Here is a 25,305-nt window from a genome sequence, read left to right as displayed (position 1 = left end):
CAGAGGACTGTAACGAACGTGGGACCACGACCCTGGACTGGTCATTATAAGAACGCAACAGCAAAACACCACGTCGGACAAAAAGTCTCTCCTTGTGAGCAAAAAATCGGCGAACCAACGGATCCTCGATCCGCGACTTTGACAAGGGCCATTGAGTAGCAACGAAACGCAGAACGGTAGCAAGGACAGGGTCAGCAGCTGTGGCTGTAGCTACACGACGAACATCAATCGGAAACGATTCGACCACGTCATCGGTTTCCGCATCAATGAACATGCAAGCAAGTTCAGAAGAATTGAATGCTCTATCCTCAGCAACAGGCAAACGGGACAACGCTTCGGCGTTTCCGTGCTTAGCAGTGGACCGATACAAGATATCGTAGCGGTACTGCGAGAGGAAAATAGACCAGCGAATGAATTTCTGCGCTGTACGTGAAGTTATAGGCTTGTTCGAATGAAAAAGCGACGTCAAAGGTTTGTGGTCTGTGACGATGGTAAAGTGACGACCATACAAGAAATCATGAAACTTTGTAACACCAAATACTAGAGCCAAAGCTTCTTTCTCGATCTGTGAATAATTTCTTTGCGCAGACGAGAGCAATTTGGACGCAAAGGCAATAGGGCGATCATGCGATCCATCTTTGTGCGCAATCACAGCACCAATCCCGAAATCCGATGCATCTACCATCAACAAAAGGGTTTCTGGGGATCGAATGGCGTAAGGCAAGTATTTGAAAGCAACGCCGATTTCAACTGGCGAAAGGCGCGTTCGCATTCCGTCGTCCAGACGAACGGAACACCTTTACGGCGTAAGCGATGAAGCGGAGCTGAAATGGAAGAGGCGTGGCGCACATATGTTATAGTAATCTATTTTTCCCAGCACACTCTGTAGCTGCTTCAAATTCTGCGGCGAAGGCAAGTCCTGTATTGCACGGAGGTGCTCTGGACTGGGAGGTATGCCTTGGGCATTGAGTACATGGCCCAGATATGGTAATTCCCGAGCAAAAAACACACATTTGTCCTTCCGCAAGCGAAGACCATTTTGACGCAAGACCTGAAATAACGTCCTGAGATTGGCTAAATGTTCTTCTTCCGTCTTTCTGGAGATCACAATATCGTCCAGATAGTTTGGTGCAGTAGGGACCGACGCACAAACAGTTTGCAGATATTGCTGAAACAATGCAGGGGCGGATGCACACCCGAATGGTAGTCTTTTGAATCGATACAAACCAAGATGCGTGTTAACCACCAAAACGCGCTGGGAGTCCTCGTCCACCGGTATTTGCAAGTACACATCCGCTAGGTCCAACTTCGAAAAATATTTACCCGGGCACAGTTTGTCAGAAAGATCTTCCGGGCTGGGTAGAGGAAAGGTTGCAATCACTAGTTGTGGATTCACTGTAGCTTTGAAGTCCACACAAAGTCTCAATTTTCCGGAAGGGTTTGGCAAAATTACTAAGGGTGAGGCCCAGAGAGAAGCCTGCACACGTTCAATCACACCTTGTGATTCCAAATCATGTAAGGTTCTTGCGACCTCATCACGCAATGCGTGGGGAACATTGCGCGCTCGGAAAAATTTCGGTTGCGCATGTACTTTCAGTTCCAAATGGGCTGTATAGTTTTTAGCGCAACCAGGGCCCGGCGCAAAAATGTCTGCAAATTCTTCACATAGACGAGAAACACTGGCTGAAGGCACAGTCTGGTTCACTGATAGGACCTGATTTACTATAGACAAGTTAAACAACTGAAATAAATCCAAACCAAACAAGTTCACTGCAGAAGAAGAACGAAGAACGTAAAATGACACAAGTTTTGTGTGTCCCTTGTATGTTGCAAGAAGGCTGCACTATCCTAACACAGGGATAGCTTGTCCTGAATAACTATTTAACTTAACATCTGCGGCATGCAACGGAGGTTTGCCCAGCTGTTTGTACGTGTCGTGATTGATCAATGAAACTGCAGCTCCGCTATCGAGCTGGAATGGTAGCACTTTGCCATGAATGTCCAAGTCCACATAAAGTTTATAGTCCTGTTGACGACAAGAGCGACTGTCTCGTGCAACGTGAACTGACACTGGTACAGAAGCACTTGCGAAATGACGGGATTGCCGTCGATGTCGACACACACTATTTGTGGGATGAACACTGTCACTGTTAGAGAGAGTGGCACTGGGCGGAGTGGAATGAACTACATGAATGTCCATGGGCGAAGGTTCACGAACCTGAGTATTCTTGGTTCAATTCCGATTCTGGCCCGAAGCAAAGGACCTGGAATGGTTGTGAGTGTCCGATCTGTGCTTTTTCTGGCAAACACTTTGAACATGGCCTTTTTTATTACAGAAAAAGCAAATAGCTTGGCGTGACCGGCAATTCTCACGCGAATGTCTAGTAGCACACCGCGAGCATGATTTTAGCACTGCATTTGCTTGGTTGCGCGGCAGCTGCCCGGACAGGTGCGAGGGCTGTTTACTGTTCCATGCAGCGCGCCCGGCGGGCTGGTTAATGTGACACATGGCTGGCGAAGTTGCAAATGATTCCTGAGCAAAGTCAAGTGTGTCCTGTCGATCCAATATGTCCATCACTTGTTGAAGGGAGGCATTGACTAGTTTCAAAATCTGTTCCCTTATACGAACATCAGAAACATTCTGTGCTATTGCATCACATACCATAGTATCTGAATAAGGGAGGCCACATTCACACTCAAAAGCACAATCCCTAGTAAGGCCTTGCAAGGTTGCAACCCACTCCCTATTAGTTTGACCGGCCATACGTTTGGTACGAAAGAACGTATACCGTTTGGCAACTACATTGACTGAGTCTTTGAAATATGCATCTAATGCAGACAAAATTTCTTCGTAGGACAGAGCTGCTACGTCGCGTCGGGGAAATAATTTCACTATCACACGGTACCTGGACACTCCGACACACGATAATAAGAAAGGCTGCCGCTCGTTACCTTGAATTCTGTAGGCGGCGAGATGGAATCCATATTGGCGTGACCACTCCGTCCAGCTCTCCAGTGCCGCACCAAAAGGGAGAAAAGGTGGTGCAACTGCGTTTTGTGGCTGTGGGAGCGGTGGAGCGGCGGCGGCCGCATCGTTTTGCATTGCACATTGACCCTGGACGAGCTGTCCAAGGGCATCCAATAACGCCTGCGTCTGCTGATTCTGCAAGCGATAAAATTCGGACAGTACATCTGGAGATTGTGGTGAAGCCATGACAAGTAAATCAATACGAACGCAAAATCCTCGGCGCCAAACTGTAGTGACTTGACAAGACAGCCAAGACACTCGGTGGTAGCCGAAAGGCACGCGTTTAAGCTCACGCAGGCTGGCGTGAGGTCTGGAACACGACAATGTCTTGAGAATTGCATATAAAGTACGAAGCTTTTGGAATACTTAACTTTAATCCATAATTGGTGTACATCGCTCTTGATGATACATAAAACAATCCCACTATAACTGGTAATGGCGCCTTGCTAGGTCGTAGCCAATGACGTAGCTGAAGGCTATGCTAACTAGCGTCTCGGCAAATGAGAGCGTATTGGTAAGTGTAGCATCGCTAGCAAAGTCGGCTGTACAACTGGGGCGAGTGCTAGGACGTCTCTCTAGACCTGCCGTGTGGTGGCGCTCGGTCTGCAATCCTGACAGTGGCGACACGCGGGTCCGACGTATACTAATGGACCGCGGCCGATTTAAAGGCTACCACCTAGCAAGTGTGGTGTATGGCGGTGACACCACAGTTATAACTTTATAACGCTGTTACACCGAAAGATGGAAGGAACACCTGGATCATGGTTATTAGGAACTGATTGCAAATACGTATTGGATCAAGTTGGAGCACATCGTTTGTACCCTTTTATAATGAGCCACGTCTGCATCCTCTGTAATTGTTTCAGGAAAATCACGGAAAACATTTCACGTGTGTGGCCAGACGGAGATTTCAACCATCCTCTTGGCGAATGAGAATGCAGTAAGTTAACCACGGGAATACATCGACTAGCTCAATGACACAAAACCATAAAAGACCTCATAAGAACCGGCTGGTGTGGCCGAGCGGTTCTAGGCCCTTCAGTCTGCAACCGCGCGACCGCTACGGTCACAGGTGCGAATCCTACCTTGGGCATGGATGTGTGTGATGTCCTTAATTTAGTTAGGTTTAAGTAGTTCTAAGTTATAGGGGACTGATGACCTTAGATGTTAAGTCCCATAGTGCTCAGAACCATTTGAACCATTCGAACCTCATAAGATTTCTAGAACATTTCGGGATCCAAAACAAATTTAATCCGTGAAACTACGTGAGATTAAATCGAAATTACTCCTGTTTGCAGGTAGAACTGGACGGGCGCGACTTGAGGACGCTGAACGTGGGCTGGCTGCGGTCGCAGATCGGTGTGGTGGGCCAGGAGCCGGTGCTCTTCCACGCAACTATCGCCGAGAACATCCGCTATGGGCGAGAGGGCTGTTCCATGCAAGAAATCGAGGAGGTGGCGAAAGTAGCCAATGCACACGGATTCATATCGAAACTGCCACAGGTAAATCTTTCTGTTTCATTCTAGATAATTTACCACTACGTGCCCAAGCCTTATGTACCTTGTCTAGCGACTGCTGTTTTCTCTCTACCCACACTGTCAGCTACAAGCGGCACCCTGTAATGTTTATCATTTAACAGGTTGGGAAGACACTCATAGACTATGATCCAAGTTTACCTGACAAGCGCCGGCCGTTGTGGCCAATCGGTTCTAGGCGCTTCAGTTCGGAACCGTGGGCCTGTACGGTCGCAGGTTCGAATCCTGCCTCGGGCATGGATGTGTGTGATGTCCTTAGGTTAGTTAGGTTTAAGTAGTTCTACGTTCTAGGGGCTGATGACCTCATATGTTAAGTCCCATAGTGCTCAGAGCCATATCTGACAAAATCCAAATAAATCTTGATATTCAAACACGTTAAATTTTGGGCCTGCACTGTTCCCATTTAATATATCAAATAATCGATCTAATCATTCATTGACACTTCAGTCACGTAGTCCTTTGGAGGGCCATGTGCCGAAAAGTTGATCATTCAGTAAAAATGCTTAGACCACAACAACATGAAATCCATTGCTCATACAGGCTGTTTTATGTTCAGACGAGTGATATAATTCTTGCAATTGGCACTAATAAGTTCTAGTGACGTAATCAGTTATTATCACGAGCATACGCGCGGCCGATCGCGACACCACTGTTTCATGATTTTGCGGTACGATATTCCGACGATAAGTATCTACGCTCGTGATATTTGGCCAAACTGATTATATCTCTCACACACTTAAGTTCTCATAGATAATTGTCCCACACAAGCTACTTCTCCCGTAACCGACCCGACGCGGTTTATTTAAAAAAAATTGTTCAAATGGCTCTGAGCACTATGGGACTTAACATCTTAGGTCATAAGTCCCCTAGAACTTAGAACTACTTAAACCTAACTGACCTAAGGACAGCACACAACACCCAGTCATCACGAGGCAGAGAAAATCCCTGACCCCGCCGGGAATCAAACCCGGGAACCCGGGCGTGGGAAGGGAGAACGCTACCGCACGACCACGAGCTGCGGACACGGTTTATTTATTTTATTTATTTAGGCGTCTGGTTCCGTACGACCAAATTGAGGAGCAAATGTCCAAGATCATGGAACGTGTCATTACATGACATTATAACACAAAAGTAATGACCGATAAAAAATAAAACGTTTGTGAACCCAAAAAAAGTCAATCCATAAGTTTAAGTAAACGCAGTCAACAATATAACATAAGGATCAGTTTGATTTTCTAAGGAGCTTCTCAGCAGAATAGCTGTGACCCATGAGGAAACTTTTCAGTTTCGATTTGAAAGCGCGTGGATTACTGCTAAGTTTTTTATGGTAATGGCTGCAGAAGTTTACTGCACACTTTTCAGCGCAAGAGTTAAGGAAGTGCGATCCAAATGCATATTGGGTTTCTGCCGACTATTAACTGAGAGAAAGCTCAGTTGATTGTTGTTCTCGCGACTGTTAACGAATTTTCATTCTCAAATAAATCACTCATGCTGAAACGTGAACACCGATATGAAATACACAACTTCCGTGCAAATGATTTTGATTATTTTTACATAGTAACCGTACATTGCGTTATGTAGCTGCGGTACTGGCACAGCATGACACACTCACCACAGAAGGGCTCGCCAGAGAGGCGACGATAGACCTTTCCGTGAGGTACTCTGCAGTATTTTCAAACACTAGTTTCAATATTCTTTCTCAAAGTGATTTCGACCAGGAGCCCAAGGTGCCGCCGTGGCGCAGGTAACATACATTCACACTCATTCATATTCAAAAACAGATTCAGCATATACGAGTCCTTATGATGCAATCTCAGGAATATCAAGAATCGGAATATGGCAGGTTTCTATCATGAAGGCATGAATTTTATTGATATTTACTTCACAGTAATAATTAACATCGGATATGCCCCAAGGAAGTGTAGTCGTACGTCTGATTTTCACGTTAAGCATAAACTAACTGACACGCAGGATGAGCAGTTCTATTAGGTTGTTCGCTGAGGATGCTATTGTCTGTGGGAAAATATCACCACTGAACAATAGTAAGGAAATGTAGACAGACTTGGAAAAACATCTAATAGTTGTAACGAATACAGCTTACTTTAAATGTCGATGAATATAACATAGTGCCTATAACAAATAGAAAAACCCGACAGTATAATATTAGTGGTGATCATCCCGAGCATGTCGTATGGTATAAGGGGCATTCGAATGAAACCCGGTCACTAGTGTAAAGTAACGGTAACGATTTTACTCGTATTAACTCCAAAATGCAGTTATACGCAGTACACATACTCAAAAACAGTCTCCGAAACTGTTGGTATATTTATCCCATTGCAACATTTGACGGTCGATTCCATCCTTGAAGAAGCTAGTAGTCTGCTGTCGGATCCAGACCTGGACCCAGTCACACACTTCGTCGTCTGTTGAGAATCGATGTCCGTGAATAGCTTGTTTTAGAGGTCCAAACACATTCAAGTCACACGGTGAAAGGTCGAAAGGTCGGGACTGTACGGTAGCAGCGTTTCCCACCGAAACTGCTACAATGTCGTCTTCACCGCATTGGCCGTGTGTGGGCGGACATTATTATGCAGGAGGATAACGCCATTGGACAAATGGAAAACATGCTTCAACGTTTCTACTTGATGGCTCGTCTAAGATTCTGTAAAGTGGCTTGATAACGCTGGGCATTCCTTCTCAACCTAAAATGCCAAATTATCTTCCGGGTTGTGTTTTACCCCTTAATAGTGAAATTGGGCACTAATAAAAAAAATACTTATTCCACTATTTCGTTCCCTCTTCATACCTGCTGTTTCATCAAGCTCGTTTATTTACACTTGGGAATATTCCCTTACGAGTCACAGTCCACACAACAAACTGTTTTGGTTTCGCACTGTACAATCGTCTACACGTGTTTCTAGGGAAGTGACGCTGATTTCGTAAGCGACTTAGAAAATAGTGTGTATGAATTCGAACAAATCTGTTGCAACAATTTTATCATCACCATCAAACCATCTTAATCTCTTGAAAGTTCAAGAAGTGCAATAGCCGAGTAAGTGGCTGAGGTTGCTAAAGTACCTTCTACGCTGGCACTGTAATCAGAGGTTGTCGGTTCGAATCCTTAAGCGGGAATAAATTTATATCAACAGTATTTGGGCAGCGAGAGGTGAATAAAGGGTTGCGCCAAATCTCACATCAGCATACTTTCCTCCAAGGCCTGGATTAAATCCCAAGACTGTCGTCAGTGTCCTGTAAATTGAGGGCATGTGACAATATTGATGATAGTCGTCCAGCAGATAAAGCGGTTAAGCTCGGTAGCCCCTTTGCTGCTATTGTGCAACACAAGGCTTATATCAATGAATAATTGTCCTGTTGTAATAGTACTGTCTGGAAAAATATATTCGTGCATTTGTTACCGTGCTATAAAGCATTGCTATTTGACAATGGTTACTCAACTGTCAGCAGATAAAAACTGTCAGAGTCTACAGAATATCAGACCAGCTGTGTGGCTGGATTGAAGGGTTTTTAGTAAACAGAACACAGCATGTTGTTCTCAATGGAGAGACGTCTACAGACTTTAAAGTAACCTCTGGCATGCCACAGGGGAGTGTTATGGGACCATTGCTTTTCACAATATATATAAATGACCTAACAGATAGTGTCGGAAGTTCCATGCGGCTTTTCGCGGATGATGCTGTACTGTACAAAGAAGTTGCAGCATTAGAAAATTGCAGTGAAATGCAGGAAGATCTCCAGCGGATAGGCACTTGGTGCAGGGAGTGGCAACGGACCCTTAACATAGACAAATGTAATGTATTGCGAATACATAGAAAGAAGTATCCTTTATTGTATGATTATATGATAGCGGAAAAAACACTGGTAGCAGTTACTTCTGTAAAATATCTGGGAGTATGCGTACGGAACGATTTGAAATGGAATGATCATATAAAAGTAATTGTTGGTTAGGTGGGTCCCAGGTTGAGATTCATTGGGAGAGTCCATCAACTAAGGAGGTGACTTACAAAACACTCGTTCGACCAATAGTTGAGTACTGCTCATCAGTGTGGGATCCGTACCAGGTCGGGTTGAGAGAGGAGACAGAGAAGATCCAAAGAGTAGCGGCACGTTTCGTCACAGGGTTATCTGGTAAGTGTGATAGCGTTACGGAGATGTTTAGCAAACTCAAGTGGCAGACTCCGCAAGAGAGGCGCTCTGCATCGCGGTGTAGCTTGCTGTCCAGGTTTCGAGAGGGTGCGTTTCTGGATGAGGTATCGAATATATTGCTTTTCCCTACTTGTACCTCCCGAGGAGATCACGAATGTAAAATTAGAGATTCGAGTGCGCACGGACGCTTTCCGGCAGTCGTTCTTCCCGCGAACCGTACGCGATTGGAACAGGAAAGGGAGGTAATGCAGTGGCACGTAAAGTGCCCTCCGCCACATACCGTTGGATGGCTTGCGAGATATAAATGTAGATGTAGATGCAGAACAAATAATTACAGTTAATGCTTATATATATACATATATATATATATATATATATATATATATATATATATATATATATATATATATATATATATACACTCCTGGAAATTGAAATAAGAACACCGCGAATTCATTGTCCCAGGAAGGGGAAACTTTATTGACACATTCCTGGGGTCAGATACATCACATGATCACACTGACAGAACCACAGGCACATAGACACAGGCAACAGAGCATGCACAATGTCGGCACTAGTACAGTGTATATCCACCTTTCGCGGCAATGCAGGCTGCTAGTCTCCCATGGAGACGATCGTAGAGATGCTGGATGTAGTCCTGTGGAACGTCTTGCCATACCATTTCCACCTGGCGCCTCAGTTGGACCAGCGTTCGTGCTGGACGTGCAGACTGCGTGAGACGACGCTTCATCCAGTCCCAAACATACTCAATGGGGGACAGATCCGGAGATCTTGCTGGCCAGGGTAGTTGACTTACACCTTCTAGAGCACGTTGGGTGGCACGGGATACATGCGGACGTGCATTGTCCTGTTGGAACAGCAAGTTCCCTTGCCGGTCTAGGAATGGTAGAACGATGGGTTCGATGACGGTTTGGATGTACCGTGCACTATTCAGTGTCCCCTCGACGATCACCAGGGGTGCACGGCCAGTGTAGAAGATCGCTCCCCACACCATGATGCCGGGTGTTGGCCCTGTGTGCCTCGGTCGTATGCAGTCCTGATTGTGACGCTCACCTGCACGGCGCCAAACACGCATACGACAATCATTGGCACCAAGGCAGAAGCGACTCTCATCGCTGAAGACGACACGTCTCCATTCGTCCCTCCATTCACGCCTGTCGCGACACCACTGGAGGCGGGCTGCACGATGTTGGGGCGTGAGCGGAAGACGGCCTAACGGTGTGCGGGACCGTAGACCAGCTTCATGGAGACGGTTGCAAATAGTCCTCGCCGATACCCCAGGAGCAACAGTGTCCCTAATTTGCTGGGAAGTGGCGGTGCAGTCCCCTACGGCACTGCATAGGATCCTACGGTCTTGGCGTGCATCCGTGCGTCGCTGCGGTCTGGTCCCAGGTCGACGGGCACGTGCACCTTCCGCCGACCACTGGCGACAACATCGATGTACTGGGGAGACCTCAAGCCCCACGTGTTGAGCAATTCGGCGGTACGTCCACCCGGCCTCCCGCATGCCCACTATACGCCCTCGCTCAAAGTCCGTCAACTGCACATATTGTTCACGTCCACACTGTCGCGGCATGCTACCAGTGTTAAAGACTGCGATGGAGCTCCGTATGCCACGGCAAACTGGCTGACACTGACGGCGGCGGTGCACAGATGCTGCGCAGCTAGCGCCATTCGACGGCCAACACCGCGGTTCCTGGTGTGTCCGCTGTGCCGTGCGTGTGATCATTGCTTGTACAGCCCTCTCGCAGTGTCCGGAGCAAGTATGGTGGGTCTGACACACCGGTGTCAATGTGTTCTTTTTTCCATTTCCAGGAGTGTATGGATATATATATATATTGTGCTAACCAACTACCAGTGTGTTCATTATACTGTCATGTGGTTATTCAAGTAAGCTGCTTCTTCAGTTCCTGCACAAAAGTCAGTCTGGTATGGACAAAACTCAGTTACTCCAGTACACACAGAAGTTAACTGAAAGAAACACTTGTTAACTGGCTGTCCGGCATTGGTTCTTCATTTAAATGCATAAATTGTATGTACACATATAACCACACATACAGTCATGCAAACAACAAATAAATCAGAAAAACGTGTTATGAAAAATTAACTAATGACACAGGTAGGCCCACATCATAATATGTGGATGTAGTAAAAGTCAAAATTAAAGTATGTGTTAATTGTAAGCAGTGAATTCTGATAACTTTTGAAACTGCTTATTTATGATACCACATTGTAAACATGTTTTTGTTTTGTTTAACACATTCTGAATACCAAAGTCCAGCAAAAACGTTACTTTTAATTTCTTTTCGTCCACTTTTAAATTGATCATAAATTACAAAATCTTATTTTAGTATGTCTATAAACGAAAATAACAATCCATATAAAATGGTTTACAAAAGCTCTGTACTGACACAGTTATACATTTTTACTGTGTCAGAACAAATACATCGACTTACTAAACCCCAGTGTTTCGAACTGAAGAACAATCATTCGTTAAGAAGGCAATTACTTTATTTCGGTAAAATACTTCCTCTTGTATATTGTTGTTGTGTAATTTAATTGTTGTAACCGTGTCTAATGGTTGTATAGAACTTACAACGATGGCGTTTCGCAGACTGCATTCTGTGAATCTTTAGTGTCCATTGATTTGTTAATCGTACTTCCTACTTTTCTGACATTACCAGCTGCCCTTGTTAGACGTTGCGTGATATCTGGTCCTCTCCCGGCGTAGCGGATCGTCAACGCTGAGTACAGATGGCTGCCTTCATTGTCCAATACGAAGTAATTTCCTTGAAATTTTGAACGTCCGAAATCTTGCCCTGGCTAAGCGAGGTGTCTGGTTAGGATTTTACGAGATATTCTAGTGGCAATACCATCTTGCAGTAGTAAAGAGCACATTTTCTATTATATTTATTTGTTCGAAGGTGTGAATTATTTTAGATGCAAATCTCATATTTGACGAAGACAAGGTGCCATTGTGAAAAACGGAAGACATCCTTTTCAATGAAGCGACTGAATATTTAGAATCTCACTTCAAATAAAATTCGTGCTATGATTTTCCTGTTATAAAAGTTCTACGTTTGTCTCAAGCTCAAGTCTTCATGTGATGTTTTGATCTCTCCAAGGAAAAGCTTCTTCACAGACCAGTCCCTACACACAACTCCTCCCTCACTAACCAGGTTATTAATTCTTCACGGTGATTGTTTCTTTACAATTCTTCCACCCTTGGGACTTAATTCAGCGTTCATCAGTCACTAATCTTCACGCAGACGATAGCCGCCATTGAAAATTATTGAAGTATCATCGACTCATCTCTTCTTGCTCGTAGAGTTTCACCGGTAAATTCCTCTGTCTCCTCTACAACTTTTCTGTTAGCTTCTCTGCCATCCTTCTATACATTCACAGTCATTGAATACTTTAAGTAAACGATATAAAGTTCGTCGAACAGCTCTAACGCATTGACATAGCGCAACGCCACATCACCCTGTATCACTCTATTGAATCTCTAAAATCCAACTCCACTTGATCCTATACAGTTAAAGTAATTTTTGAACACTTTCCTCCACAATTCAAAGTCCAAATAGCGCTTCACGACATTTTTTTCTAAAAAAATTTCATGAATCGTCCACCCAAGTGTATTTCCATTCCACCTATCAATTAAATCGCCCTCCATCGCACTTAAAAGCACAGACTGCATTTATTCCTAAGTGGGTATAGCGAGTGTTTCTACTTACAATACTTCTTACGTCCTACAATTGCATATAGTAGAAAATATGTTCATAAAGAATTCATAATTGTGTAAAAAGAGGAATATACCAACAAGTGTGAAAAGAATTTGCAATAAAACAGAAACAAAGTAGCCCAGAGAAAAGCATGTAACCAGAGCAGATAAGTAATTAACGAAATACGTTACAGGCTGTGTGCCGACTTTGGGTTCCATCGTCATTCGTCCCTCCACTTTACACGCTTCAAAAAGAAAAACGCGACACTATTGTTCCACGTGCCCACTTCACTCATCCGTATTTACGTTCATCTAAGATTCAAATCTCATATTTGACGAAGAAAAGGTGCCATTGTGAAAAACGGATGACATCCTTTTCAATTAAGCGACTGAATATACACTTGGGGTCGCCAGTCAAAGGTGCAATACGATCTCACTTAATGAGAAAATAACAATATCCATGCACAGCTACACACCAATATTACCAAGCGATTATTCCGGGGCTAGGAACCCGAACCCATCTGCAGGATGCCCTACCAATGGCTTCAAGGAGCAACAAAACTTTGATTTCGTTTCATGTAAACAGTGACCTAATTTGAGAATATAATGTAGTGTTGACAGATTGCCAACACTACGCACAATATTTAAGGGAGGCGGCCATTAAGCAAGCAGGCGGACTTGATGGTCTGAAACAGGATACTACATAAAAGCTATAAAGAAAAGTACATAGCTGCTGGAATACTTAACTTTAATCCACCATTTGTATACAGCGTTCTTGATGAGACATTTCATACGATAACTATCAAACTATGTAAGGCTAATGGCGCCTTGCTAGGTCGTAGCCATGGACTTAGCTGAAGGCGATTCTAACTATCTGCTCGGCTAAGGAGCGATGCTTCGTCAGTGTCGTCGCTAGCAATGTCGTCCGTACAACTGGGGCGAGTCTATTCCGTATCTCGAGACCTGCCTTGTGGTGGCGCTCGGTCTACGATCACACAGTGGCGACACGCGGGTCCGACATGTACTAATGGACCGTGGCCGATTTAAAGCTACCACCTAGCAAGTGTGGTGTCTGGCGGTGACACCACATTCCTCCCCCCCATAAATCGGCGAACGGTCGTGTGATACGGCTTCCGCCGCCGTGGGGAGGACCCCATGTTGACGTATGCGACGAGGTGGGAAGCCTAACAACAGGCGAGGCTGTGCCACCCGCACCCGGCCATTCCGTCCGAGGGGAGCTAGGAAACGCCTGAAAACCTAGTCCAGGGTGCACGTCAACATGCGGCGTATGCGCCCGTAAAGAGACAGCAGGGGCCGAAGGGTCGACCTCCATTGCGTCGGGGTATCCGACGCGCGATGACGTTATGTGGTCCGGAGCGGGCAAGAGTTCCATGGCGGAGGACGGCTGGTCACGGGAAGCGATCGGCGGTGTGTGACCCAGGGAGGCGCCCGGCGGCTGCAGCGAAGCGTCGAATGCGGGCGGCGCCGGCGGGAGAACAGGCGGCGGCGGCGGCGGCTGCGGTGGCGCGTCGACATGGGGCAAAATGGAAGGCATCGTCGGTAACACCTGGGGAGGAGGCGAGCCGGTAGATGGGTCCCCAGGGCGCTGACCAGACGGCACCGTCGCTGAAAGCAGACGGGGAGCGGCAGAACCCATGCGACGACAGAGGCGCAGCTGATTGAGATGCCGACGCACCTCACCAGAGGCCCCCAAAACAAAATACATCGCGCGGCCGAGGCAGCGAAGAATGCGCCCTGCGAGCCAACGCCGTGAACCTCGATGATTGCGAGAGAATACAACGTCGCCTGGAGCAAAAGCAGAAGTTTGCCGCTGCACAGGAACCTGATGCGGCGGGTGCAGCAAAGACATCAAGGTTCGATGAGGACGACCGTGGAGCAACTCAGCCGGCGAGCGACCATCTCGGGGCTGAGAGTGATACGAGGACAAAAAGAGCAATAACGCGTCCTCCCGAGAATGCGACTCTTTCAACTTCAACATATGTGACTTGAAAGTCCGGACCAAACGTTCAGCGGCACCATTTGACTGCGAAAAACGACGCGGACGTCAGATGTTGAATACCATTGGCCTTGCAGAATGACTGAAATTCTGCAGACATGAATTATGGGCCATAGTCGGAAACAATAGTCTGCGGAAGACCTTCCATGCAAAAGATAGCAGACAACGCTTGGATGGTGGCAGTTGACGTCGTGGAAGACATCCGGCCAACAAAAGGAAAATTACTGAAGGCATCTACCAGAACCAACCATCGAGCATTCCAGAATGGACCAGCAAAATCGATGTGCAAGCGTTGCCAAGGGGAAGTGGCTTTTGGCTACGCAAAGACTGTCCGCGGCGGTGCGGATTGTTGTTCGGCACACGCCATGCAAGAAGAACACATATTCGTAATGGCAGCATCGATTCCGAACCAAGTACAGTGCTGACGAGCAAGTTGTTTCGTTCGCACTATACCCCAATGTCCTTGGTGAAGAAGCTGTAAAACAGAGGACTGTAACGAACGTGGGACCACGACTCTGGACTGATCATTATCAGAAAGCAACAACAAAACACCACGTCGAACAAAAAGTCTCGTTCTGTGAGCAAAAAATCGGCGAACCAACGGATCCCCGATCCGAGACTTTGACAAAGCCCATTGCGTAGCAACAAAACGCAAAACGGTAGCAAGGACAGGGTCAGCAGCTGTGGCTGTAGCTACACGACGAAAATCAATCGGAAACGATTCGACCACTTCATCGGTTTCCGAATCAATGAACATGCAAGCAAGTTCGGAAGAATCGAATGCTCTATCCTCAGCAACAGGCAAACGGGACAACGCATCGGCGTTTCCATGCTTAGTAGTGGACCGATACAAGATATCGTAGCGGTACTGCAAGAGGAAAATAGACCAGCGAATGAATTTCTGCGCTGTATGCGGAGGTACAGGCCTGTTCGGATGAAAAAGCGATGTCAAAGGTTTGTGGTCTGTGATGATGGTAAAGTGACGACCATACAAGAAATCATGAAACTTTGTAATACCGAATACGAGAGCCAAAGCTTCTTTCTCGACCTGTGAATAATTTCTTTGCGCAGACGAGAGCAATTTGGACGCAAAGGCAATAGGGCGATCATGCGATCCATCTTTGTGCGCAATCACAGCACCGATCCCGAAATCCGATGCATCTACCATCAACAAAAGGGGTTTCTGGGGACCAAATGGCGTAAGGCAAGTATTAGAAAGCAACGCCGATTTCAACTGGCGAAAGGCGCGTTCGCATTCCGTCGTCCAGACGAACGGAACACCCTTACGGCGTAAACTATGAAGCGGAGCTGAAATGGAAGAGGCACTGCGCAGAAAGCGATGATAATAGTTAATTTTACCCAACACACTCTGTAGCTGCTTCACATTCTGTGGCGAAGGCAAATCTTGTATGGCACGGAGGTGCTCTGGACTCGGATGTATGCCTTGGGCATTGATGACATGTCCCAGGTATGGTAAGTCACGAGCAAAAAACACACATTTGTCCTTCCGCAAGCGAAGACCATTTTGTCGCAATACCTGAAATAACGTACGTAGGTGTGCTAAATGCTCGTCGGCTGTCTTTCCGGAGATCACAATATCGTCCAGATAGTTCGCAGCTGTAGGGACCGACGCACAAACAGTTTGTAAATATTGCTGAAACAATGCAGGGGTGGATGCACACCCGAATGGCAGTCTTGTGAATCGGTACAAACCAAGATGCGTGTTAACCACCAAGACGTGCTGGGTTGCGGCGTCCACTGGGATTTGCAAGTACGCATCTGCTAGGTCCAACTTCGAAAAGTATTTACCCGGGCACAGTTTATCAAAGAGATCTTCCGGACGGGGTAAGGGAAAAGTTGCAATCACAAGTTGTGGATTCACTGTTGCCTTGAAGTCCACACAAAGTCTCAGTTTTCTGGAAGGTTTTGGCAAAATGACTAAGGGTGAGGCCCAGAGAGAAGCCTGCACACGTTCAATTACACCTTGTGATTCTAAATCGTTTAATGTTCTTGCGACCTCATCACGCAATGCGTGGGGAACATTGCGCGCTCGGAAAAATTTCGGTTGCGCATGTACTTTCAGTTCCAAATGGGCTGTATAGTTCTTAGCGCAACCAAGGCCCGGTGCAAAAATGTCTGCAAATTCTTCACATAGACGAGAAACACTGTCTGAAGGCACAGTCTGATTCACTGATAGGACCTGATTGACTATAGACATGTTAAACGACTGAAATAAATCTAAACCAAACAAGTTCACTGCAGTAGAAGAACGAAGAACGTAAAATGACACAAGTTTTGTTTGTCCCTTGTATGTTGCAAGAAGAGTGCACTGTCCTAACACTGGGATCTTCTGTCCTGAATATGTAGTGAGCTTAACAGTTGCGGCACGCAACGGAGGTTTGCCCAGTTGTTCGTACGTGTCATGATTGAGCAATGAAACTGCAGCTCCGGTATCGAGCTGGAACGGTATGACCTTGCCATTAAAGTCCAAATCTACAAAAAGTTTATTGTCCTGCTGACGACAAGAGCGACTGTCTCGTGCAATTTGAACTGATACAGGTACAGAAGCACTTGCTAATTGACGTGATTTCCGGCGACGTCGACGCACAGTATTTGTGGGACGAACACAGTCACTGTTATAGACAGTGGCACTGGACAAAGTGGAATTAACTACATGAATGTCCATGGGCGAAGGTCCACGAGCCTGAGTGCCCTTGGTTCGATTCCGGCGCGAAGCAAAGGGCCTGGAACGATTAAGAGTGTCTGATCTGAGCTTTTTCTGGCAAACACTTTGAACATGTCCTTTCTTATTACAGAAAAAGCAAATAGCCTGGCGTGACGGGCAATTTTCACGCGAATGTCTAGTAGCACACCGCGGGCATGATTTCACTGCATTTGTATGCTGTCGTGGCACACCTGGTTTAGAACGTGGCGGCAGCTGCGCGGACGTGTGCGAGGGCAGTTAACCGCGCCGTGCAGCGTGCCCGGTGGGCCGGTTAATGTTACACACGGCTGGCGAAGTTGCAAATGATTCCTGAGCAAAGTCAAGCGTGTCTTGTCTATCCAATATCTCTATCACTTGTTGAAGGGAGGGATTAACGAGTTTCAAAATCTGTTCCCATATACGAACATCAGAAACGTTCTGTGCGATTGCATCATGTACCATTGTATCTGAATAAGGGAGTCCACATTAACACTGAAAAGCACAATCCCTTGTAAGGCCTTGCAATGTTGCAACCCACTCCCTATTAGTTTGACCGGCCGTACGTTTTGTACGAAAGAAAGTATACCTTTTTGTAACCACATTAACTGTTTCTTTGAAATAGGCGTCCAATGCCGACAAAATTTCTTCGTAGGACAGAGTTGCTACGTCGCGTTGGGGAAATAATTTCACTATCACACGGTACGTTTGCACCCCTACACACGACAATAAATGAGGCTGCCGCTCTTTACCTTGAATTCTGTAGGCGGCGAGATGAAATCCAAACTGGCGTGACCACTCCGTCCAGGACTTCACGTCTGCTTGAAAATTACGGAAAGGTGGTGCAACTGCATGTTGTGGCTGCGGTAGCGATGAAGCGGCGGCGGCCGCATCGTTGTGCAGTGCACGTTGACCCTGGACGAGCTGTCCAAGGGCATCCAATAACGCCTGCGTCTGCTGATTCTGCAAGCGATAAAATTCGGACAGTACATTGGGAGATTGTGGCGAAGCCATGACACAAGTAAATCAATCAAAGAAAAAGAAGGCGGTTTGTGACGTCGGCGCCATAAATTAAAGCAATACGAACGCGAAATCCTTATCCCATCCTCGTCGCCATTTGTAGTGTTGACAGATTGCCAACACTACGCACATTATTTAAGGGAGGCGGCCATTAAGCAAGCAGGCGGACTTGATGGTCTGAAACAGGATACTTCATAAAAGCTATAAAGAAAAGTACGTAGCTGCTGGAATACTTAACTTTAATCCATCATTTGTATACAGCGTTCTTGATGAGACATTTCATACGATAACTATCAAACTATGTAAGGCTAATGGCGCCTTGCTAGGTCGTAGCCATGGACTTAGCTGAAGGCTATTCTATCTGCTCGGCTAAGGAGCGATGCTTCGTCAGTGTCGTCGCTAGCAATGTCGTCCGTACAACTGGGGCGAGTCTATTCCGTATCTCGAGACCTGCCTTGTGGTGGCGCTCGGCCTGCGATCACACAGTGGCGACACGCGGGTCCGACATGTACTAATGGACCGCGGTCGATTTAAAGCTACCACCTAGCAAGTGTGGTGTCTGGCGGTGACACCACATATAAAATGTCATGGGTGACTGGAATTCGACAGTATGAAAAGGAAGAGAAGGAAAAGTGGTAGGTGAATATGGACTGGGTCTACGAAATGAAAGAGGAAGCCCCCTGACAAACTCTACCATCTGGTGAGCAAGATGTATGAGACAGGCTAAATTCCCTCAGGCTTCAAGAATAATATAATAATTCCAATCCCAAAGAAGGCAGGCGTTGACAGATTTGAAAATTACCGAACTATCAGTTTAATAAGTCACAGCTGCAAAATACTAACGCGAATTCTTTACAGACGAATGGAAAAACTGGTAGAAGCCGACGTCGAGGAAGATCTGTTTGGATTCCTTAGAAATATTGGAAAACGTGATGCAATACTGATCCTACGACTTATCTTAGAAGAAAGATTAAGGAAAGGCAAACTTACGTTTCTAGCATTTGTAGACTTAGAGAAAGCTTTTGACAATGTTGACGGGAATATTCTCTTTCAAATTCTGAAGGTGGCAGGGGTAAAATACAGGGAGCAAAAGGCTATTTACAATTTGTTCAGAAACCAGATCGCAGTTATAAGAGTCTAGGGTTAGGAAAGGGAAGCAGTGGTTGGGAAGGGAGTGAGACAGGGTTGTAGTCTCTCCCTGATGTTATTCAATCTGTATATTGAGCAAGCAGTAAAGGAAACAAAAGTTCGGATTAGGTATCAAAATCCATGGAGAAGAAACAAAAACTTTGAGGTTCGCCGATGACATGGTAATTCTGTCAGAGACAGCAAAGGACCTGGAAGAGCAGTTGAACGGGATGACCAGTGTCTTGAAAGGAGGATATAAGATGAACATCAACAAAGCAAAAAGAGGATAATGGAATGTAGTCGAATTAAGTCGGGTGATGCTGAGGGAGTTAGATTATGAAATGAGACACTTAAAGTAGTAAAGAAGTTTTGCTATTTGGGGAGCAAAATAACTGATGATGGTCGAAGTAGAGAGGATATAAAATGTAGACTATCAATGGCAAGGGAAGCGTTTCTGAAGAAGAGAAATTTGTTAACATCGAGTATAGATTTAAGTGTGAGGAAGTCGTTTCTGAAAGTATTTGTATGCAGTGTGGCCATGTATAGAAGTGAAACATGGACGATAAATAGTTTAGACAAGAAGAGAATAGAAGCTTTCGAAATGTGGTGCTATAGAACAATGCTGAAGATTAGATGGGTAGATCACATAACTAATGAGGAGGTATTGAATAGAATTGTGGAGGAGTTTGTGGCACAACTTGACTAGAAGAAGGGATCGGTTGGTAGGAAATGTTCTGAGGCATCAAGGGATCACCAATTTAGTATTGGAGGGCAGCGTGGAGGGTAAAAATCGTAGAGGGAGACCAAGACATGAATACACTAAGCAGATTCAGAAGGATGTAGGCTGCAGTAGATACTGGGAGATGAAGAAGCTTGCACAGAATAGAGTAGCATGGAGAGCTGCATCAAACCAGTCTCAGGACTGAAGACCACAACAACAATATGCTGACATAATCTACAACTATACTCGTAATCTCATACGAAAGGTTCAACATGGTGTGACAAGCATTACTCACCGTACGCAAATACGTAGAATGTATTTATCCACAATTTGTGAAAGAGAGAAAGCTTTTGTAACTTTTTCTCGGTGACACCACCCAGAAAATGATAAAAGGAAAACAGTTTATCGTTTACTTCATTTTCGCTGTCCTTGCTGTAAAACTGCTGCAACAGTTCTGACGTTTTAATTCATTTCTTCTCTATTACTAACTGTATTCACAACACATTTTTCGCAACATGTCCACAAACAAAACTGAGTATTACTGTGAAATTATATTATTTTATGACACCTGGTTCAAGAGGTACAACGTCATAAGCATTGATGTGCGTGAAAAACTAGGTTTTGCTTGGAACAGAGAGTATATTACCGAGAGCATTCTCCTGCAGTATTTGCTAATGAGAGCACTAGGCGACTTGTGTTCAACTTAAAACATAATTTCAAACCTTTTCTATACTTTTTCGCACTTACATGCTTAACGTCAAGTATTTAGCAGATTAACTCGTTTGTAAGTCAATCAGAAGCTTGAAGCCGTTTTATATATGCGAGTTTGATTCTTTAAGGAATTTGGTGTTTATGCCTATGTGACCGCTGTATTTAGTTTTATGTTGTCATTGGTGTTCCTTCGGGAGTGACGCACAGATGAGTGTTGTAAGTTCCTAAATTCCTCACGAATCTTCCGCAGGGTGATTAGCGTTCATCTTCAAACGTCTGCCTTTAAGATTGTAGTCGTAGGAGAATACGATTTTCAGTTTCTGAAGTGCACAGTTCTTTATTTATGAACATTCAAAGCAAGTTGTCAGTACTCACAACACTCTGAAACCACATCATCGTAGTCTGTAACATGAACAACAAGGGCAGTGATGTTCTCATCCTGTGAAAGACGATATCGTTACCACTATGGGTAATTCGACAAGTCAAATCGTTTTTACTGGTAGTAAACATTATGGCCTCTCTTTGTTGCAGCTTTGATGCAATGTATCTCCTGTCTTGTGACGCCGCTGTTAACCTGAGTCTCACTTCTAATGTAACTCTTGACTTGAGATTCACTTCTGAAGGAACACTGTGTGTCACGTCCTTCTTCATTGTACCCAATCGTACACTTTCTGCCATCACGTGTGCAGGGCTACGATACGCTGGTGGGCGAGCGCGGGGCCCAGCTGTCGGGCGGCCAGAAGCAGCGCATCGCCATCGCCAGGGCGCTGGTGCGCCGCCCCAAGATCCTGCTGCTGGACGAGGCCACCTCTGCTCTGGACACCAGCAGCGAGGCCAAGGTGCAGGCCGCGCTAGACAGGGTGAGCACAAGCTATCAAGACGAGCTGCTGGCTTGTTCCAGTCTGACACTTACGTCAAGGATTTGTTGCTTGAATTTAGAACATTTCCGTAACTTATACCCCAATAGTCAACTAGTGCTCGTGCAGCTGATGGTTCTGCTGACAAACATGACTTGCATTCTTCCAAAAAGTAATTGACTCAGTTCCAGAATAGACGATAATTTTTTTCAGCTTACTTGAAAACCAAGACAGTATTACCTCTCCCTTGCACTACAAGTTTACCAAAGATAATGCATAATGTAGCAATTTGTGTCCCAACGTCCAAAACTGGAGCGAAACGTAGCACTTTGGACATTGTATACATATAAATTTTAAACTGTTGTTGGCTGAAGTCCAGCAACCGTGCATTAACTTAATTACAAAAACTGGCCCTGAGCACTTTGGGACTTAACATCTTAGGTTCAAAATGGCTCTGAGCACTATGGGACTTAACATCTATGGTCATCAGTCCCCTAGAACTTAGAACTACTTAAACCTAACTAACCTAAGGACATCACACAACACCCAGTCATCACGAGGCAGAGAAAATCCCTGACCCCGCCGGGCATCGAACCTGGGAACCCGGACGTGGGAAGCGAGAACGCTACCGCACGACCACGAGCTGCGGACTAACATCTTAGGTCATCAGTCCCCTAGAACTTGGAACTACTTAAACCTACCTAACGTAAGCACATCACACACATCCATGTTCGAGGCAGGATTCGAACCTGCGACCGTAGCAGTCCCACGGTTCCGGACTGCAGCTCCTAGAACCGCACGGCCACCGCGCCCGGCTAACTTAACTACAGAATGTACATATAGCCACCTCGGCTACATACAATTGCTGTCAAATTGACCATGGTTTCGACAGCACTACGGCGGTCTTCATCAGAAGAAAAATTACATAGGATTACCTAGAAAATATAATGACATGGCTAAAAAATACAGTATACTTAATAGGATTACTTCCGTAAAATGTACAAACAGTGTACTTACATGTAATCATCACACAAGTGAAACTACATGTGAGCAAACATGCTGAAATCTGTCACTACATCAATATCATAGCAGCAGGCCCTAGAGTGACTGCCACTCCTTCTTCAGTGCCACAGCAGCTAGGCTGCATCACTAGGTACGACTGCTGTCCTTTCCTTCCTTGCAGACGGGTGGTTCAGTAGTTCGTCTGCTGTGGCAAATCCTCAGCCTTCAGGGAAGGTTTGGATCATTTTTCTCATGCTGGTCCATTGGAGGTTCAGAAGAGATGGAGGATTATATAGGAACTGATAGAGATTTGGATGGATTATGGTTTTAGGACGTGTTCCCCTAAAGATGTGGAGGTGAGGCAGAACAAGAGCTCGTACAGGGCAGGGTCGCCACTCCCTGAGATGATCCAGCTCCCATTTGTATCGTGAGAGGGAGCCACCTACTACAGCAGGCGTTGCATTACATCCCCATAATTCTCATATGAATATTGTGGTAGCCCAGAGGCGTCGTTCGTATGAAACCATCAAGAAATAAACATTCTCTGCCAACTGAGAATAAAAAACTTGCAACACGTTCAGCTTGGTTCTTTCTTAAGTGTACTACAGGCTGAATAGATCTTCAACGTAGATATTTTGCCGTTTGCTGAGAAAACATCAGAAGTGATAACACTGATAACACTGATAACACTGATAACACTGATAACACTGATAACACTGTTCCAATAATCATTACTAGTATATTACTTTTGTCGTTCTTTAAGTATTAAAACTCTGAATAAAGTCTTGCTAGAGGATGACTTATTAGAGATATTACTGTCAGCGTTTTGTGTTCCTTCTTCCACATCCTGGTGACAACTAATTCTCCTTTCTTGTTAGTTCGTTTGGTTTTCTCCACTCATTGTTGAGTCCACTTTTTCGGTCATGGCGTATTCTTTCCTTTCACAGGAGACTTTCTCGATTTGAAAGTTCATGTTATGAACTCTCCCTATCACTTATTGCAATCAGTCTTGTATTGTTATATATTCGTTTGTGTTCCAATAAGCTGATGACAGTGCCAATGCGACGCTCTTAAGCAAAATATTTTCAAAACTTGTAACGATCAAAGGTTGTGTGACCTACTCATAATGTTTTCATTATAATCACCGGAACGCTCCAAAAATGTGAATTCTGTCTGGTGAATGTGCTTTCTAATTTTCAGTATGTTTAAGACAGGAAAACAAAAATAACTGTTGAGATGCATATTTGAACATCAGCTGTTTAATTGAAAACCTTAAGCATCACTCACTTTCGGTCTTAGACCATCATCAACGAATTTATATCCAAAGGTACAAACACAGATAAATATAGCATACGGAAATATGTCATATCATCTAGATTGTTTATTTTCAAAATAAACAGTTTTACTTTCGAAATAAACAGTGTAACTTACGTGACAGTCGCACGTGATGCAGTTCTTCAAACGTAGTCGTCACGTTATGGTAACGGATAATTAATATAATTAGAATTTAAATGAATGGTAGGTGACAATTTGTACCGTAAACCAGCCTAAATTTCAGTTTTTTCCTAATGCCTTTAAGACATCAGGCATCATTAATAAAATTTTGGGCATCAGGTACGCTTTTTCCAAATCTACAGAATATTCCTAAACAAACAATCCCTACAAATTACTTATTTTTCCTGTATTAACTTATTTTAAGATTAATTTATTTTGGTGTCATGTTAGACATGTTGAGTCACTTGATCCTAATCCTTTTTCCTAGTGGTTTACTGAAAAATAGTAAGGTTGAACATTAGGTTTGAAATTTCTTATTACAGGTGCGTCTACGTGTTAGAAAGTTATAAAATCAGTGATATTTTCCCTTAAAAGTTTGTTTAACAGCATAAAAAGCAACAAATAAGAAAACACACGTATTTCTCGGAAATGATGTAGGGAACACATTGAAAAATAATAGTAACGTATGTTTTTAAGTTTAAATGTAGTGTACTGCACCTCACAAAAATATTTACAGAAACATAGATAAAATTTGCAAGCACTCGAGCACTTGTTTGTTGTGTCCCAAACTGACTGTAAATAGGACTCCCTTTTCAAGTTTCGGAGGCTTGATTTTCGCAACAGTGTCTTCCCACTAGTAGAGTTGAATATCCTTTAATGTTGGCTGTTTCCAAGCTTCGTTGGTGGGCTTCATACATTTGACTAGGGCACCAACATATTCGGTCTGGAGAACCTGTCCTACGTGAATATTGTCTTTCCAATTTACACAAAGTCTCGTACATTCAGGCTTGCTTTGTCAAATGGAGCCGACATAGTCTCTTGTCGCGTTCAACAAAACTTAATGGCATGTCATCTACACATCCTTTGTCGGTTTTGTTTAGAGAAATATCACTATTTCCTTTAGACTGCGGGCTAAAGGTGTCATCCTCGTCATCTGAATTAGACTCACTCAACACTCTCTTTTGTTTTTTCTTCTATCTTCTTTCTAAAATTCAGAACACTTAGTTCCTGTTATTAGATGTTTTGGCAGCCTCTTAAGAATCTCAACCTTATCAGTAGGATATATTCTCAAGTTGTGAGCAATATTCGGTTCCATTTCTCTCAACACAGTTTTTAACAAAATCGGGAATTGATCTTTGGGTAACACACCAAGTTGTTTGCCCGCATTACTCTCTTACTATCTCC

General features: G+C 44.7%; 1 protein-coding gene across 1 annotated transcript in view; it reads left to right on the top strand.

The window, feature by feature from the left end:
• Positions 1-25,305, top strand: part of LOC126473833 (ATP-dependent translocase ABCB1-like) — a 213,264-nt gene that overhangs the window by 104,305 nt on the left and 83,654 nt on the right. Inside the window, exons 11-12 of the mRNA XM_050101158.1 lie at positions 4,327-4,530; positions 21,457-21,627. Coding sequence (XP_049957115.1) covers positions 4,327-4,530; positions 21,457-21,627 — 375 coding nt within the window. The remainder of the gene's footprint in view (positions 1-4,326; positions 4,531-21,456; positions 21,628-25,305) is intronic.

Source organism: Schistocerca serialis, chromosome 4 (genome assembly GCF_023864345.2).
Source record: "Schistocerca serialis cubense isolate TAMUIC-IGC-003099 chromosome 4, iqSchSeri2.2, whole genome shotgun sequence".
Classification (NCBI taxonomy): domain Eukaryota; kingdom Metazoa; phylum Arthropoda; class Insecta; order Orthoptera; family Acrididae; genus Schistocerca; species Schistocerca serialis.
The sequence above is the reverse complement of the archived record's forward strand: the minus strand, read 5'-3'. Positions and strand labels throughout refer to the sequence as shown.